General features: G+C 36.1%; 1 protein-coding gene across 50 annotated transcripts in view; it reads right to left on the bottom strand.

The window, feature by feature from the left end:
* Positions 1-213: 213 nt before the first annotated feature.
* The window catches only part of KCNMA1 (potassium calcium-activated channel subfamily M alpha 1), a 443,671-nt gene continuing 424,005 nt past the window's right edge, over positions 214-19,879 (bottom strand). For 18 of the 50 annotated variants that reach the window (XM_040702202.2, XM_046942681.1, XM_040702201.2 and 15 more), the window contains 5 exons: positions 17,334-17,528; positions 15,756-15,874; positions 14,162-14,386; positions 12,050-12,078; positions 214-6,736 (listed from right to left, as the gene is read on the bottom strand). In XM_040702202.2, the coding sequence (XP_040558136.1) occupies positions 6,582-6,736; positions 12,050-12,078; positions 14,162-14,386; positions 15,756-15,874; positions 17,334-17,528 (723 nt within the window). In that variant the 3' untranslated portion in view covers positions 214-6,581. Of the gene's footprint in view, positions 6,737-11,942; positions 14,387-15,755; positions 15,875-17,333; positions 17,529-19,879 lie in introns of those variants that run through there. The other 32 variants (XM_015288168.4, XM_040702207.2, XM_040702197.2 and 29 more) reach the window with 5 other exon arrangements.

Raw genomic sequence — 19,879 nt, 5'->3', positions numbered from 1 at the left:
ACAGATTCCTCAGCTGCTGATATTATTTTTAGGAAAGAGCTGGTCTCAAAGAGCAAGTAAGACGGCTTGGCAGCTGGGTCATTCTTAGTTCAAAGTATTAACAATACTGAATTTGTGAATAAAGTATTACTGACTTGGTGATGCATGTTACATTACTTCTCAGAGCACAGATAATCTCAAAGAGGGAAAAAAAAACACAGAAATCTCTCCTTGTTTTAGAACACAAATACATAAATTTTAATCTGAGAAAAATACAAAATGAAACCATGTACAAGTTATGTACAAACCTTTTTTACAGGACAATATATTTATCACTGGATATTTATTACATATGACAAAGTCAGGTAGATCATTTCTGAGCACCAGCATTTGATCTCTCTCATCAATCCATAATGACAAAAAGTAAAATGATGAAGTCATACTCCTTTTTCTTGATGAACTTTCTTGTAAATTGATAGCTGGTTAACAGAGTACTCTGCCCATGCCCACCCCCAAACTATAACTAAAATAGATGCAGCATTAAAATATATCATATGCATAAGTTTGTGTATTTATTTTCTGAAAGAAGAAAAAAAATATCAGCCTTGAACTCTGTGAAAATGCAAAAGTCAAGGTTATGTCAACTTCTTTTGACTGAGTTTAGATTATTTGCATTGGTTAAGCATGTGTGTTCCAAGCAAAACCATAGCAGAAGCAACATTTTTGAACTGCTGCTTGAGACAACTTCTGCTGACATTTTTGTGTTATTCCTTACAGTTATTGTCCAGTTAACAAAATGCTCATATGCCCAATTTTTAATTTCTCAAAAATCTATTTTTCTATTATATGCACTCAACTGCCTATATATTGTGTTGTTTAGTGTTTTGTTTTGTTTTTTAAGTTATAAAGCTCTCCTCTAAAATGCATTGATTGAAGCAGTAAGAAGCTTTCTTTTAACCTCAGTGAGGCTCTAATTAGATACAGCGTTACTCTTTTTAGATTCTTAAGTTAGGCGTTACTGTTAATTAGACCCAAAGTGATAAAAATATGTATTTCCTTTCTCCCCCCAACCCCATCCCTTCTCATTTGACAGTTAACAGTAGTACACCATTAGATAAAGCAGAGACATAAGACCAGCAGTCCTATCTATTGATTTCAGTGGAACTTACTTGGTTATATAGGCTACTGAACATCATAGACTATATAGTTTCAATGTGGCCATATGTTCTATAGTAGATAAGATCTATCTGTGCAGGATAGCTGCATTAGTTATATAAATATAGCTTTGATAAATGCTGGGGTAGAATTGTCCACACTATAGGCCCATGTAGGTTCCTAGGCAGTGGCCACAGCTGAACATCTCCATTCCTTTCTTCATTTCAAACGGGCTGTACCCACACCTACTAATATTGCTCAGTAGAAAAATTCTACTGATTTTATGCCTTCTAACTGGATATTAAAAGACCTAGAAATGAAGCATACATTTATAACTTTGTTTAAAATTCTTGCTGAACCTGGGATTGATAAAACACCTTTGGAATTTATAAAAATAAAAATACATTCAAATGTTGGGGAGAATGATGGCTCACATGGCAGAGAGAGGAGAACAAAAGAAGGAATATCAAGAACTCTCCTTTCACCTGACGTGGGTTGTATTTTTTCTTTTTTTTTCATGTGTCTGCCGTTGTCACGGACAGATGTTTCCAGGCCATTATAACTCAGGGGAAGGATTTCCTTTTTTCACTTTGTCCAGCTTTTCCCCTTTCACACACTTAGTTGCTTTGTTTAAGTACATTTTAAACTTGAAATGAAAGTTGGAACACACACACATTATTGATCCTGAAGAAATTCATAATGATAAGAGCCTTAACAATGAAATCCACCACACCTCAACTTTGTTATTTGCTCATTTCAAATACATTGATATTCAAGAGCCATTATGAACATGCTTCATGGAGAGAGCATGTGTTTGCTGTTTTCTGAGTCCATGTGAATAGGCTGTAAGAGGGAAGTTGTTTACAAGTTTATGAATTAAATGGTGAGTGAACAGATAGTGAAAACAGACAGACATGCACAATTACCTATTTTTTACGTTATTGCTTTTATCATGCATTAGTTTATGCATCCAGTTATTGCAGTATTGGCTAGACACTGTTCACAGATGCACACAGATACAAAACCCAACAAAAACAGTCCCTGTGAATGAGAACACGTTCTTACACTTTCCCTTCCTTCTCCTTCTCTATAAGGACTTCAAGAAATGAGAATACTCCTTACTCTGGCAAAAAAAACTCACCTCACCTAGAACAACTACCTCTCCTTACCATCCATCAGTCTGTAGGATGCTCTTGTTGCAGTGTCTCATTGAGTATTACATACAAACCACATTTTCTCTTTTCTGTGTATGGCCAATGACAGTTGCACCTTTTCCCATGCATGTTTGAGTGACTGTGTTGCTTTTTATTTTTTATTTATTTTTTAATAAAAAAGCAAAAAATAGGGGAAAAAAAGATTTTTAGTGTGGCTAAACCTTGCACAGCCACAGCTACTACAGCAGCCTGTAAGCTAGTGAATACTCGGCACCTGTTTTGAGCAATCTGTGGGGCTCAATAAGGCTGAGCAGGGGCTTCATCACTGTTAATTTTATGGCCTTCAGCTTGAATAAACAATGCTTTTTTTCCCATCAAACAGAAATAGGAAATAGCTATGAGCTAGGGATGCCCTGGGTTTCATTGACACACTCTCACTCCTTATCACCATGCTCATGTCTTTCAGGCTAGCAGGGCTTGCAGAGTCTCTTTGTACCATAGGCAGAATAATGACCTTGTCTATGTAGTATATGACCATACCCTGGACAAAGAAGCCTGTACTTTGAGCCACATTCACATTCTGCTGTTTGACCAGAGCAGTTGAGTGGAAAAAGCAAGAGCTGTCAACACAGGGGTGACATTTCTGGAAAGTCTTTTTAACATTCAAGGAAATGTTTGCATCATTTCTTCTATAATTGAATTCTCTATATTTTCCTATAGGCTTTTTTTTTTTTTTTTTTTTTTTTTTCCCCAGTAAATATATTGTTTACCCATCACTTTACAAGCAACAGTAAAACAGTCACATCGAGGCCTTTAACATCACATTTAGGCTCTGAACATTTTTTCCACATTCACATTTGCTGTGCTTAGATGTTGGAGAATGTGCATGGTGCTTCGCCCAAAGCTTTGGGGGCTGAATTAAAACACCAAACACAAGACAGAGCCCTGTAGGCTTGCAGGTCATATGCAAGCAGGTAAGCACGTGCATTTGTGAGGAGTGGCCAGCAGTGTGCTGTCACTGCAATGGCAGTATATAGCCAACCAACATACAGCTTCTCTTTGCTCAAACCAGACAAGACTGGTAGGTTCAGTCTCTCCACGTGCTAGCCCATAAATAACATACATTCACTTTGTGTATGTCTTCACCTCACCCTCATAAAACATAATGCCATGCTTCTTGTGATGATTCTGACCGGTATCAAAGGCTAAGACAAACACCAAATATGTGTACATGTATCCATACCTGGATATATATGTCAACACATATATGTCAATACATATGCAAACACACGCTCACATGTGCACACGCAATCCAATACCTGATTTACGAAAAATTGTTTAGCCTGGATTGATCATGCATGCAACTAATGAGAAAGTTAAAATCCAATTTTTTTTTCTTCTCATTTGACAGAAGGTAAGAAATATTTAAGAGGCTCAAAAATTTATTTATCTATCAATCATCGTGTTTCCTGTCACATATCATTTAGGCCACCTTCCCAGCCACTTGCCAAGATGTAATATAATATTTCCAAGCATTGGTGCTGACCTTATTGAGGTGTTTAATGGCTCTAAGCAAAGATTTCCACTGAGCTTCCTACTTACTCCCCCATCTAATTCCCAGAAACTAGTCCTGAGTCTCTGATCACCGAGAAGAGGAGAAAGTAAAGATCAGTGATTACTCTTAGGTTTTCTACAAATGGGAAGTGCAAAAAGCATACTTATACCTGTGTTTCTGTTTCTTGCTCTTTGTTTATTGTTCTATCTTCCTACATAGAGTGATCAGAGCTTATCCTTTAGTTGTGTAGAGATGGCAGCATGGCATTTTGATGTATGATAGTTAAACTGGACAGACACACAAACCTTAGTGATGTAGGACTATTGTGTTTGATTCATTAGTGCATTTTATAATTTGAGTACTCACTTCTGAAGGACAGATATTCAGAAATGGCACCATCTATGATAAAGTACACATACAATTAAACAGCCGTCTTCTAAAAAAGATAATTTGTATACAGATGTGGAAGCCAAACACAAATTTCAGAAATTCACCTGTATGGAGGACCAGCTTTTTTCACTGTGTTTAATATAAATGCAGTTCATAAATGAAAAAGGAGCACTGACTTCAAAGTAAAGGCTTAACGTGACCCAACACAGAATCTGGATGCAGATTATAGCAAGTTAATAGCTCAAGTGGAAGAGAGTGGAAGAACTCAGCAGAATTGTATTTTGTTTTGGGAATGTGAAATATGATAACCACGGCCTAAATAATTGTAATGAAAAACTGCTTAAATTGTTTTGTTTCTTTGCAGGAGGGTGAAATATCCTAAGCAATCCAATTTTACATATACTGTATAACAATTCCTGTTATTTTTGTTTAGATAACTACTCTACAAAATGTAACAACAAAGTAATCACAGTCCAAGAAGTCACTCCGGAATAAAGCCTGTTAGGTGGTAGTGTGGCTATATTTGTATCGCAGCCTGTGGACAAACATTGAAGCTGAGATAGTTTAGCTTAAATGTTGGATTATATAGTGGACATAATTGTTTTCACAGTAAATTAGTATCATCTGTTTTTTATTTGTTTGATTCGCTGATACTTCTCTAATGATAAAAATACCACAGCATGTTTTAATGTGGTATTTCACAGTTCTGCAAAATTACAAAGCCTGAAGTTGACTTGCACAATGGAAATCTGCTTTTCCTGATGTTTGGGTCCTAGGTTTTTGTTTTAATCCTCAGTAGAACAGCCTTTTTAAAAATGTTTCAATTTTTACTATTCACACAGTTGTGTCAGATGTTGCTAATCTGAGATATAGAGAGCATTACTCAATCATTTAGAACATCAAATACTTGGGTGAATAGATACTGCAGCACAGATATGAAACATCACATCTTTGTCTGATGGCTATAAAGCTTGTTGGCAACTTTGTGAAACTGCTGACACAAAAGGCACCTGTCAAAGGCCTTTTGTAAGTTAACATTATAGATACATTCGTTACTTTTATTTTGATTTGGTTATTTCTGTACTTTTGTATCTAGTATCCCAGCAAAGTAAAATGAAAGAAAGAAATTAAGGAGGGGAAAAACGTTAAAATATGATGTTGCTTGGTACAAAAGTCAACTGATAACATTACGTTGAGAGGTTGTGAAACTGAAGCTAAGCCAGATGCTTCTATTCTGACCTGAACTCATCAAAGGAACCTCAGTGTGCCTCCCACTGAGGTGTACTATCAACAAAGGTCTGGAGATAAAGCTCATGGCTGATCAGGAGGCATTTGAGTCAGATAAGCAAGACAGATATGGGACCATCAGCACTTTTGAAGTAAGAAAACAACAAAATATGATAGATGAGAAGGCATATGACTTATGAGTTCATGCACTGTTTATGCACCCTTCCTTAAAGCACTGTAATAGGTGTTAAAAGAAGAGGAACTGCCTGGAATTACCAACAGCTGATGGCTGTCAGGCAGCACAGAATTGCCAGGTTTGCCATTTATAATAAGTGCTGCTTGGGAGCACCTTGCCATGTCCCTGACTCAGGATGGTGTTTGCTATGCTTAGTGTCACAGAGGATGCAGTCCTTCTGCAGGGATTGCTCAGTGTGGGGTGGCTGGACCTGACCATGGTGGTGAGCTGTGTATGGTAATAAAACTAAGGACATCTCAACAGAATGTTACACATACAAAAATATGACTTTCAACATTGAAAATAAATAAGTTTAGTTTATTAAGAGCTGGTGTCAATGCTGAACAAAATACACATCCTCCAGTAAAGAAACATGTTGGTGAACTTTTTTTTTTTTTTTTTTTGATTTACTAAAATACAAGTTGGACCTTTATTTATTTTTAAATGTATCTTTTCTCTCCCTTAACTATATGTCCTTATTACTGTGACCATCATTCTCCTTTAAGCCAAAGACTGAAGTGTGGTTGTTTTTCTGATATTTCTTAGGAGTCCGGCCACATATGCAGTTTTTTTTAAGGGAAAATACTTGACGATGAAAAAAAAAAAGAAAAAATATATTTTTTTCTAATAAATAAAAATAATTTAAAATGCTAGAGGCTATACATGACTAGTTCTGATTATGTTCATTTATAAATGAAATATTTTCCAAAATACGTGGAAGCAATATTAAAGGCAGACAAACAAAGATCTGTCTACTTTATTTTTCCATTACTCTTGCCCTTCGTAACTTCTCCATCAGTGGTTCAGCATGTAAGAGGAATAAATGTCACATCACCATTCATGAAGTTTGTCAGGCTTTAAAAAAATAGTTCTGGCCTCGAAGGAGTCAACATTCATCTTCAACTTCTCTGATTGGTGGTATCAAGCTGCTTGTCGATTTGTATTGATTGATCTGATTGGCCATGTGGGTGCTCATGGGCTTGATTTGAATGTTTCTGGGATAGGCATTATCCGGTTCATCTGTAAACCATTTCTTTTCTGCTAAGAGGCAACATGGGTAGAGACAGAATAAGGAGGGAAAATAAGAATTTTAATTAGTGAAGCACGCAGAAGCACAAACACACACACAAAAAAGAGGGGGTAGCTGTCAGTAAAGTTTACAGATAATAGGTAATCAGTAGAAAGTGACTTTGACTAATTAATAGCAATACAGTGCATTAGATTAATACCTCTGAAAATACTCTTTATGGATGGAGCATGACACATTTGCACATTTGATAGAAGTTAAACAAAACTGGCAGTTTGCTTGTTGTGAGAGTTCTTATTGTTTTCATGCTCAAGTGAATGCCCTCTGATCCATTTATTGGAAAAAAAAATGGTACAAATAAAAGGCTAAACTGAGAAGGCAGGGAGAGCAGGTGGGGTAAGTGTTGTGCAGAAAAGAGCATGTGAGTCCTATACAGAGAAGTACCCCAAAAGTTGGGGGGCTTCTCTTCTCTGTCCCATTTCAGCCTGGAAGTGTTCACTCTCATGCAGAGGAAGACCTGGAGGATACCCCACAGGCCCTGGTGCCAGAGGACATGGCATGGGTGTGACGTGGCTACTCAGCAGCCCAGCTGTGGGTTTTTGCCCTGCACAGGGGGATGCAACCTACCTGGTGCTGCAGGTGGTAAGGGCTCAATCTTGAACAGATTGGTTCATGACAGCAAGGCATGGGAAGCAAAGATTTACTTAAATCTTAGTGGGGCCACCAGTCCTTCGGTATGTTTGGACAGAGCCTGTCTCCATTATCATGGGAAGAATTTTATGGCAACTGCTCTGGGGTAGGCTGGGAAGCAGGAGAGATTATGACATTGCAGCCACTCCCTCACTGTATAGGATTGTGGTCACTGTTCTCCATTGCTCATAATGCAGGTATGGACAAAAGCTTCACAAAATTCACAAAACAAATTAAAAAAAAAAAAAAAAAAAAAAAAAAGGATTTCCTTAAGTCACTGCTAAGTCTGGTGTCATTCCTTAACAGTAGGTATGTAGCTTTGCAAGATTTGAGTACTTAGAGACTCCTCATCATGATGCAATTTATGGTCTTCTGGTGCTTGCTCTTTGATACATTTTGAGCAGTGTCTCTCTTCACCCACCTCTCTCTCCTTATCCAGTTTCCAGAGGTGGTTGTGCAGAGCAGTGAGCTCAAATGATGCTGGGGATGGGATTCTGCAGCTGTGGCATTTTCACTGTTATGTGCCATATTCAATGAATGCCACATCAGAGTGGCTGTGCTTACATTTATGCAATACTTCTCATCCCAGTGGGAAACTCAGAATGCTTTGGCAGCTTCACTGTCTCACTACATAATACAAACGAGCACTTCAGCTTACTCCTGAAAAGCTGCTATCTGTGGGCTTGAATCAGGGAAAGAGTGGGAGGGGTGCTCCTTTATTAAAAGACAAAACAAAACAAACAAACAAAAAAACTAAATTCACCTCAAATCAAGCTCAGGAGGCGGAGCTTAGAATAGAAATTGGAACAGCTGCAAGGGGCTCTGAAGAAGTAGATTAATTTCCAGAGTCACTTGACTCAGTCATTTTTACCTGCTGTGGATTTTAAGCATCTACTTGCAACATTTCAACCCTAGCAACAAAGCCCAAACTCAGGAAAGCTAATCCATTATTTTTATTTTTACTGACATATTTGTTATTTGTGCTTATGCTTTCATAATAATTTTAAAAAAATACAGAAAGGAGTTGTATCATTAATTAATGGTGCATTACTAAAGTAGAATGACTGTAATGGTTTTCCTGTCATTATCAAAAATATAATTTTCTTCTTTTGGAAATATCTTACTCATTTTGGATGAGGGTAACTATTTTTCTACCTGCTTAAAGTTGCCTGAGTCTGAGCAGTGTTTTCTTTCCCATGTCTCTCTCTCTCTCCTTCTCTCTCTTACCTATTATAATTAAGTTCCCTTTGATTTGAACAGATTGGACGATAGGAATTCATAATGTTACATCCTGCACACTGAAGCTAACTGATTAAGTGCTCTAAATTATTCTTCCTGACAGAATGATAAAGTTACAATCTGTTCAGAGATGATCTACAGCTTGCCAGACTCCTACTGCTTCTTTCTACATTCATTTATCTTTTTGTCAAGCAGTTAAAAAAAAAAAAAAAAAAAAAAAAAAAAAAGCCTCAATTCCATAGATCTTTTAAAGTCATCAGAACATCTGAATTATTAATGAGACTTTAAGGGAATGGCTCCTGATGGGAGCTGGTTTAAGAAAGGTTGTAGGAAAAAAATCTAGGAACGTGTACACATCAAAATAATTTCAGCTCCATTTAAAAAACCATTTAGTTCAAGTGTGACACATGAACCATTATGCATTTGTGAAAACCAATTTTATGTGATCTACGATTAAACTAACCTTTCAGAGAGGTGTAAAGTGTGATGGTTATCATGTTTTAAAAGCCTTGCAAGATCACATAAACAATTTCAAACTAACAGTTTTCTAATGGTTTGTGTTTAAAATGATTTTGAGGCAAGTTAAGCACTGTGAACTTTTATCTCCAGCTTTTTTTATAACATATGGTACACAAACTTTCCTTACAAACAGAACTTGCTGCAAGTTCATGCAATCTCCTAGCAAGACAGGAAAGAACTGTGCGGGTGCTAAGGATGAGCAGCAGTGTGCTGCTTGGGAGCAAGTGAAAAGCACTTGCTTTGCCCCTGCCTTCCCTGGAACAGCAACACAATCTTTACAACAAAACTCATGTCCAGGGAGCTGATCTTTAGAAACTGACACCATCAAGTCTCTTCATGCCTTCACCTGGCAAGTAATAAATACAGAAGATAATTAGCAAGTGCAAAAACCTGTAGATTATTTTCTTTGACTTCTTTTGCTTTTTAAATTTCTTTTTGCCAGCACTGAAACCTTAATTCAGGCATTACCATCTCCTGCACCAATGCTTGGACACAGCTTTTCACTTCTCCTGTCTTTCTTCTACTGTTCAAATCATCTTTAATCATATAATGACAAAACTCCTGTGGAAGTCCATTACTATACTTACCTTTGAAATGGGAGGAGTGACTTTCCCCATCTTTACTTCTGATGTATTCTGCCCCCAGTTACTAAATACCCTTCTTGACTCCCTTATACACTTTTAAGTCTTTTCTGTTACATTCACAGTCTGCTGAAGTCTTAGCACAGACCTTTACACATTTAAAAAAAAACACTTTTTCCTTAAAAGTCTAGACTTTTTTTTTTTTAAAACCAAGACTTTAGTTACTGATTTATCCACCAGAATGTGGGTAGTCCTCTGTTGTGTCCTGTCTGTTTCTCCTTTTTGGCACATACATACTGACCCTTACCATATGATACAGTGAGAACAAGCCTAGTTTTCAATGGTTGTTTTTTTTTTTCTTTTTTTTTTCTTTTTTTTATAAGAGCTCTTTAAGAGAGTTACAAATCCTTCTACACTATTTGATAGATTTCCTTTTGACACCATCAGTTCAGAGATGTTGGAAAGCCTAAGTAACTTCAAAAGTATCACAAAGCAGAATACAATTACCTTCCTCTCAGACATACGCTTGTATTTGTAATGGGTTATCAGCACCCAAATGCATTCATGGAGGTCTTAAGGGCTTCATACTTGCATCACAAAAAATAAATAAGTACTAATAGCTTGCGTAAGACTTCCTTGCAGCATAAATATACCAATAATTAAAAATAAAATGATCAAAATACAGATTACTTCAATACATCTATAACACTCTCACAGTTCTCTCAAACAGGTTCTTTTTTTTTTTTTTTTTTTGCCCTGGTTCTTTAAAAATTCTGGCCTGAGTAATCACATTTGAATAAGTATCAATGTGAAACACCTTCTGAACAGGGCAGAGACAAAGAAAGTACCAGCTAAAGATGACGCAAAATTTTACTAAGTCTGTATTCTCACCATAATTCCAGGTTACCTTACAGTTCCTTAAAAAACAATTTGAACTTTTTTAATTCGTGACACCAGTTTCAAATGAGGCTGACAGGGATGTGTTTGGGTTGTCCCACAGATTAGTCCCCTGTTCAAAACTAAGCCAAAAGTTCTCCCATGCAATTTCTTCCTGTATTAGAAAAATAAAATAAAATTTCTTCACCTACTTTGAAGTTCTTGTTTGGCAGATGAATATTTTACATGATGTAGGTAGGAAGTAATTTGCAGGAACAGAGAAGGAAGAAATTATTCTTAGTCCCTGTCAGGGCCTTTAGTTTGGTCCAATGCAGCTAAAATTTCAGGACAAAAATACCATTCTGGACTTACTTTTGTTGATTTTTCTGTTTTTAACGTAACAAAACAAATTCTACTTCTGACAATGTAAAGTGCCTGACTCCACCAGTGGGAACCCATGCCAGATAGCCTGTAGGTGTGCCAGATCCTCTACATTTAATGACCAGCCTTCCAATTTCATCATTATATTCATGCCAGAACATCTTCATCTCTTCAATAAACAACTGTCTGGTCTGCATGGCTATATTTAATGTGAAAATTACTCATGGGATAACTGAAAGTAAGAGCAAATTCTGCAGACTTAAGGTCAGAAGACAGAAGAAAATTAAATTTCAGAATGATCTAAAGAATTTAGATTTGCACTTATATTAGGCATTCTTCTTCTTTTGCCCACAAAGTAGACAGGCTGTTTCTTTAATGTAGGCTGTTTGTTAATATGTTTCCTATTTGAGCTGCACATTTACATAAATACTATTTTTTAAAATAAAATCATTATTATTTAGTAGGTGACAACTGGCTTCATACTAACACCCTTCCTTCCTCTACTAAATGGAAAACAGATAAAACATTCATGGGAAAGCATGTTGGTGTCAAAGCCATTAACATTCTTCCAAAATGCATAACTGCTCTCCACTATCTTCAGTCAATATTGCCAACATAAAAAGATGCTCATGAACATACACGAGGGATGGGAGAGAAAAGAGGGGAGGAAAGGAGCTGGAATGAGGAATGAGAAATTAATGTCTGCACCAGGATAGGCATCTTCATTGAGTGGGAACCTGGGTGTTTATAAGAGGACACGTGCAATTAGAAAGGCAAGCTGATGAGAGGAGAGAAAATAAAACAGGATTGAGCAACAGCAGCAGCAGCAGCAGCAGCCAGTTTTACTTCTGGATTGGAGGGAAAAAAAAAAAAAAAGGGAAAAAAAAGAACAACAACCAAACAACCAAACAAACAAACCAGTAACTGAATAAAATTTTTTAACTACTTTTTTGTTTAATTCCACAAGTTTTCACAAGGACAAAGTTATAGAAGGAAACCCACAGCAGTTGCTAGGTCATGCAGAACCATTAATTGTCATACCTTGGCCCATTCTATTCATCCTTGTTGCACTTTAGAAAAAGAAGTAAGCTATGTAAGTTTTACAATGCTTTTAAATTGTCATATTTCCTGTTGAGCACTTTAACTGGCACATCCTTGTAGAAATAAATATTCTCAGGGCAAAAAACTTTCTTTGCAAAAAGAAAAACATGAATTTGTCTTTATGATCAAAAGCAACTGTAATATATTCATTTGTAGGGGAGCAACCAAAATTTGCAACATATTTTACTGACAGGACTTACAGCTGCATTTGAATGCACACACATATGTTCTGTATTCCAATTGTTATGCTTAACACTGTTCAGCAGCTCTCTGCAGACCACTGGTTACAGGTTTTGTCAGTAAAAGTGCTTGTCTTCATTGTCAATTCACACAGCAAGCAAATCTTCAAAATTATCATGCTTGGGGAAGGGGAAGGTAAAAAACAGCACTAACCATAAAAGCACCTTGTCTGGGTTGGCAGATACAATGCTAATTACTCCCATGTCCAAGTATTTTTTTCTTTCTGCATGCTTTCTTGCTGGGTAGACAGTGAAGGTGGCATGAAGAAGGCATTTCCAGCCTTCCTACCCATCACCCAGGGAACTTCTTCACATAACCTAGAACTATTTCTAGATTTCAGAAGGTTGGCATTTGAAATTAAAAAATAAGCCTCAAGTATCATTTCTGTGGCTCCCTAGGACAGGTTTCTTTCCCCTACTTTATCTAACTCCCTGCAACAATCTGTTTGGCTGGGTGAGTCATTGTTGAGAATACACAAGTGCCTAGAACATGATGCCTCAGTACAGTGTATGTTTCCACCCCAGCTCTCTTGTTCTGCTCATTCATTAGTCATTTTGGCACAGCACCTTTTCTTCCCAAATGGGAAGGAAGTTCACAGATCTTAAAGGCACTCAGTTGTCCTCCTATGTATTCCTGCTTACCATGTACTGGCACACACCTGCTGAAAAGAACTGGCTAAAACATGGCTCGGGATTTCTGGAGGATCTTCGCACACTAGGACTCTCATTGGAAGATTTATACCACCGCTCTAACTTTGAAAAGTTAAACTACCATCTGGGGAAAGGAATAAAGTGCCCTGGGAACTGATACTTAAGCATAGAAAAATGCTTGCTCTTTTCTGAACATTATTTATTCTGTACATAAGGTGACTAATTCACCTTTTAAAGATGTAAAAGTCCCAGCAAGGCAATTTTTAATGACTTACATCCAATATTTATGATACATATGGCTTTTTATCCCAAATGTCAAAAGTGAAAGAAAATATAGCTATTCATGTGGCAGTATAAATAGACAGAGTAATAATTTAATATGCAATCAGACTCTTTCTAAACTTAAATTAAACCATTGGAGTTTTACAACTCTATGCCCAGACAATGCCAATGTTACAGGGGAGAAAACACTATCTCCAAAAAGCTAGTATTTTAGAGAAAGTCTTCAAAGAAGCAGAAAAGTCCCTGATGTTGCTTTGGTGTACAGCAGGTGGTTAACAATAATCTATAAAAAGAGCACAAGCCCTATACAATTTAAGCTTAGTGAGTGAAAAAGCAGTAGGTGTGCTATTGTTTTTGTGGTTTTTTTTTTTTTTTTTTTTTTTTTTTTTGGCAATAGGTTAATTTCACAAGCTTCAAATAAATGTAGCAACTCCTGTGAATACAGTTATAAAAACCTACTGCAACATACTTTAACACTTCTGCACTAAATGACTTTCTTTGTGTAATTCTAACATCAAAAACAAGTGTTCATGTTAAATACAATCTATCTTCTGATATGTAGGTAACCACAGTGAGTTATTTATGTTTTCAGTGTGCCTATTGGTTTTGGATTTTTTTCTCCCCTAGTATCATAAATAACTTTTGGTCCGTCTGCTTTGTTGCTGTTGTGCTTAAGGGTTTTATGGTGGTAAAATAAAAATGACAATCACATGCACACTGTCATACATATGCAAAATATGTGTACAAAAAGGGAGAGCTCCATGGGAAAACAGGGAACATTACTGTTGGAAACATTAATTGGGGAGAATGGGTGGTGAATGCAAGTTTCACACACAGTGGGAGCAGATACACATATCAAAGTCTATCTTCCTGCACATACTTCTGTTTTTCCCGGGAATCCCTGGTCTTGGTGCGGTTCGGTCGGTTTGCTGTTGATGGGATGGAGTGAACTGATGAGCTCTTCTTGCTGGAAGAATAGGAGGAATGGGAGGAATGAGAAAGACTGGCCCGGGACTGGCCAGCATTGTGGTCGAATTGCATCAAACAGAAGATCAAGTCTGTCGGCACAAGCTCAAACTCATATGGTGGGTTTGTGATAACATAACTGCAAAGAAAGAGGAAAGAATGTTTAGATTTCAACCAAAATTTTCTTCTAGAGATGTTATCTCATGAATATTTATAAAGATTTCTGTTTCTTGAATGTGAACTTGATTATAGTTCACATAATACCACTTTTTTTCTCAGTGCCATCTTATGTCAGATATCACTCTGAAAGTTTGCTGAGTGGAACAGACATGCTGACTGAGTAGGATGTTCTCCAAGGAAACCACATCACGATTTTTCTGAGAACACAGCATACAGCTTATCCATTCTCTAGCTGCATTGGAATGCAGTGACTCTAGTAAACAGATTCACATATTGATACAAAAACAATATACAAACCAGCAACAGCACTTAAAACTGGATTTTAAATGCAAAAATATTTAAGTATAAACTGACTGTTTATTTAAATAATGTCAACTGTGTTCGTATTACCTCTATACATAACACAAGTTAGGAAAAAATTGTAAGTAAAGTTAATTTCTTTTTTCATTTCACCTTTGTGGTCATTTTCATGACCTCAAAGGGCATTAATAATCCAAGCATCCTGTATCGATAAATATACATATACAGGACTGAAATAAAAACTTTGTCAATCTCAATGATCCCCCACCTGCAACCAAACCTCTTTCAAAGATAGGAAAGTCTTTTAGATCTTACTGCTAAAATCTTTCATGTGTATAAAAAGCATTGTATGTGAACAAGGCAATAGGAACTTTCTTTATAAGAAAGGAATGAGTAAGAATCCTGAAAGACACAAGTTCTTTTCAAATTCAATGCTGGCAAGATATCTGGCTTAACTGCTTTCAACTAATAATCCCAAATGAAGCCAGTACAGATTAAATCTAAACTGAAAATCATTTTTCTACAGTTTGTCCAAACAATTATGGATGAAACCACTTCAGTGGGGTGCAGTGTTGCTTATTAGTTATTGCCATGTCCAGCCAATGCTTTTTGTAAAGAATGAAATAGTAATGGATGGCATATTTATGATAGTTCTGATGTGGGTTTATGTGTGTATTTCTAGTGGGTGCACATTTCAAGTAAGCTGCTAACTAGACTTTTGGTTGCAAAGATTGAAATGTATCTGTTCTGTTTAAAGCACTGAGTTTAGCCTCAGTTTTACTAAAGTTAAAATGCAGACTATTAACAGAAGGATCTCCATTTCTGGGAGGAAATGGTTATATAAAACCTATGACTTTAATTCACTTATAGTGTTACCACAAAGTACTCAAAGATTTAGCTCTCGTTGCAAAATTATTAAAAAAAAAAAATAGGAGAAATCTACTTTTTTAGATTTCTTACAGGCATTAGGATATCCTCACCCAGAAGTATGAAGAACAGTGAGAGAGATGTTCTAAGATCGTACTTACCGTTTAGTGCATTGGCTGGGAGTACTTAGATGAGCGTCCCTTAATCGATAAATTCCAAAGCAAAGCATATTGTATGTTTTCAGTGCTTTACAAAATAGATCTCCATAGCAGCCTCCATCCTAGGAAAGAAAAAAAAGAAAAAAAGAAAGAAAAAAAAAGAGAAAGAAAAAAAAGAAAAAAGAAACACTTTTTTTCCCCCTCTTTTCTCATTTAAAACCATGATAGAGAAGTGGATTTTCAGTAGGAGTTTGTACCAAAATGATGATGTATAGACATCCTGTTTCTGTGACAAATGAAAATCTTTTATCAAAGCAAATAAATAAACTAAATGTTTTACTACAAATAAGTAATTACTTTAAGTGATCATTATTTTGGAGGGCCTAGGTCCATGCAAAGTTGCTAAACTGGCAAAAGTTAATGATCTGTTTTAAGATGGAAATGCAGATTTTGGTATAAAAGAATGCATAATTCTACTAATTACAGTAATTGTAGTTTGAAAATTATTAGTATTTGTGACCCTTTTAGGCAGCAGCCACATTGTCATCTTGACAAATAAATTCACTGAGAAGCACAACTGAAACAAGGAATCTGAAGAGTTAAATAATTACAGATCTCCCACTTTAAAATAGTGATGATATGTATGCCTATTTCATAAGCAATACAAAATTATTGCCTTGAGTAGTGGAAGCATTAATATATATTTGATCATTTGTATACCTAAAATATTGATTCTTAAGTAAGGATGAGTGTTTAATACATTCAGTGTTCATTGACACAACGTAGCTGAGGATCTGGCAAAGCAGCAGTTGAAGGACTGGTATTTTTCACTTTGTTTGTGAGAATTTTATACTGAGTGCCCATATGTTTTGGTGAGCTATTAGTCTCAACTATGAATGGACTTTTACAGGTATTGACAGGCTTTTTACTTCTATCTGTGTGCTCTCATGGGCTTTAATTCTTAATCTGGTGTTTCTCAAGAAGAGTACAAGATTTCTCCCAGAAAACATTTTTAAATACTACTTTATCCAAGCACGCCAATTTTTTAAAGTGTTCTACTTTAAAATTTTAATTTTCCTCTTAGGATAGTTGAGTGAAAGTGTCAGAAAATTAGGATTTCACAAGTATTTTAGTTCATCGAGAAAAAAAAAAAAAAAATTACAGTTTTGTTTGCCAGACAATAAGTGTATTATAAGAACTTAAAGCTCTATGCAAAAACTAAAAAAACTCATCAAAACCCAGTAAGGGTATAGATATTTTTCATATATAGAGTGAATTATTAGTAGGATGGTTATTTTCCCCAAGTCAGATCATCCATATCTCTACATGAGAAAGAAGAGCCATAGAACTTTTCACTCTGCTTGAAATACTCAGGAAAGTAGACTAGCAAGTCATATAACATCTTAAAAAGCATAAGAACAAACCTGGCACCCCATGTATTAAAGTGTCAAGCCATCTAAATCTTTCTTATTTGAAACTAAGTAATAGAAATCATGCACTACGATAGATTTTTAATTCACTCTTACAGAAAATAAATAGATTTCATACCAGCTTTGGTCCTATTTGGTCTCATGATCTTACCCCTAGGTCTGCAAATGGCCCATCATACAAAGCCAACTGAGCAACTCGACACCTGTCCCTGTTTGCAAGTGTCTGGGGCGTGCTGTAACCTCCTCTCAAAGCATTTTCCTCGGCAATCAGTGCTTCCAGCTCTGGTGTGGCTCCTCCTGTTACCAATGTCCGTATCAGTGTGAGGATATTGTCATTGAAGTATGTCTGCAGAGATAAAAGAAAGCTCTTTAAGCAAACACCATTAAAGTCACAACTGAAGACATCCAAATTACAACTTTTCTGGGTTTCTGCTGTTTAAAGTTCTTGGCTGTCTCTTCAAATAATTTTATATAGAAAGTGAAAAGACAGCAGCCTCCAATTACTCTATTTTCTTCTATCCCATTAGGCTTCTATACTAGATCCTTCCTTTTAAACACCAATTCTGGTTGATTTTTATTAAAGTACAAAAATTTGAATGATTTATGTTTCCTATAATTGGCGTTGGTAGTGATGCAATGACTGCTTTCCTTCTCATTGCCTTCATGTCTAATAATGGGCTTTAGGACATGTAATTGTAAAATTCAGACCACATTTAAAGCTTACACAGGCTAGATTGCCTTTTTACTCTTGTCACCAATTCGTTGGGGAGCTGCCTTTGTGCTGCAAATGTCATTACTTATTACTGTGGCTGGACTCTAGCAGTCTAACCGAAGTATTGTACTAAACATCTTATTACGAGACTTGACAGTGTTCAGACATAAGCATGTATCAATTAAACATCTTGAGTTCATTCCAGATAAATGTATGATGAGTTTGGGATCCTAGTGGTCCTTTTAAAAAACTCTAGGGTATAGGATAAGTGTGGTTTATTAAGGAAGATTTACTCAACACTGACATTTTGCCAGCATCTGTAGCATTGCTGGCCTGTCAGGCAAACAATGAGCATTTTAAATATTAATTTAATGCCAGATGAATGACTTTCAAGTTCACTTAAAAGTACACTAGTATAGTTCAGAGATACACAGTTAAGTTTCTGCAGTGCAATGTACTGGGCAAAAAATAATGATCACCAGAAAAACAAGACACCATCATTTACAATGACACCAATGTCTGGGTTTTCAGAAGCTTTGCAAGCGTAGCATATGAAAAGAAAATGAGCTAGCTGTAGTATACATGGGATTCACATTACTAGATTTATGACTTTCGTTGATTTTAGGACTTGGACCAAACATAATCTGATGACATAAAAATGAATACTGTGCTCTCAAACAATGCTTGTTGTGCAAAGATCTCAATAATACTTTTCATTGCTTTTCCCATATAATGCAATTGTTTGTAATACACAGTAAACTGAGGTACAGGTTGAAATGTTTTATTCTGAGATCAAAACACAGAACTGGCTCCCTATCCATGTTGCTTTGATATTCTTTCTCTGCATAATGAAACCTCAGTTTTATTGTTTACTTGAGCTGACATAAAACAGGAGAAAATGAATGCTATGTGGCAACATTTTTCACTGTTACATTGAAGTTTCATAACTGTAAGCCTCTTTGCTTATTTACGTAGGCATATATGCCATTCACCTGTTGACAAAATTAAAATGAGAGGAAAATACTATTATTGTCATGCAAGACTTAAAGCAAATATTTGCATCACATCAGCTCCCGTATACTTTAAATTAACTTCAGTATGGCAGTACGTTTTTAAATACAAAGCGTACTGTGACGGTAGTCTGCTACTAGCAGGAGGAATTACTCTAAAACAAGAGCTAATCTCAAACCAGCTCATACATGTGTGGATGAAATGTGTAATAATTGAAGGTAACACAAACTTTTCTTAACATAAAGTAAAATCATTGTGACTCCTTGCAGGAATGAAAGTCTGGAATGAATATAAGATGTTTAATGGGAACTGCAGTGGTGACAGGTAAGACAATCAGGCATTATTGTTTATTCTACAGTTAATTGCTTCTTACTTGATTTCATGGAGGTGAGGATCGGAGCTGCCTTCTTTTGGCAACATTTCCCACTTACTATACTTTTACAGAAATAAAAAAAATCTCAGGATTGGAAGATCGGCATTAAGTTTGGTCTCTTTTCTTGGCCTTTGCCAGTGTATATTATTTACCAGGCACAATTAAAATAATTTGCATAATTTCTTAGCTCCTGTAGTCAATCAGCAATGTTCCTTGACACAAATTTCATATATATAAAGACAAATACTGACAGATCTAGAGGCTGGAGACACTGTATAATAGAAACTGGAAAAGACCTTTCAGTAAACACATGCTTCTGCATATTCTATATCACACTTAAATCATACATGTTCACAGAAGTAATTTATTCAAAAATACTATTTTTAGTTTTACTGCTATGAATCAAGATAGTACATGGAGAAAAAGTAATACACAGTTCCACAGGTAGGCTTTTTTTCAAGTCTGCTATAAAAGCTTATGACAGTGTGGCCAAGTCTGACAAGTAATGTTCAGCTACTCTAAGAGTGAAAGTTTTTGATCTATGTAAAATAACATTTTCATAGCTTGGTTACTTGCAGTGATTGGCAAAACATGCAAAATT

This window comes from Gallus gallus, chromosome 6 (genome assembly GCF_016699485.2).
Source record: "Gallus gallus isolate bGalGal1 chromosome 6, bGalGal1.mat.broiler.GRCg7b, whole genome shotgun sequence".
NCBI lineage: Eukaryota > Metazoa > Chordata > Aves > Galliformes > Phasianidae > Gallus > Gallus gallus.
This window is presented reverse-complemented; position numbering and strand designations above follow the sequence as displayed.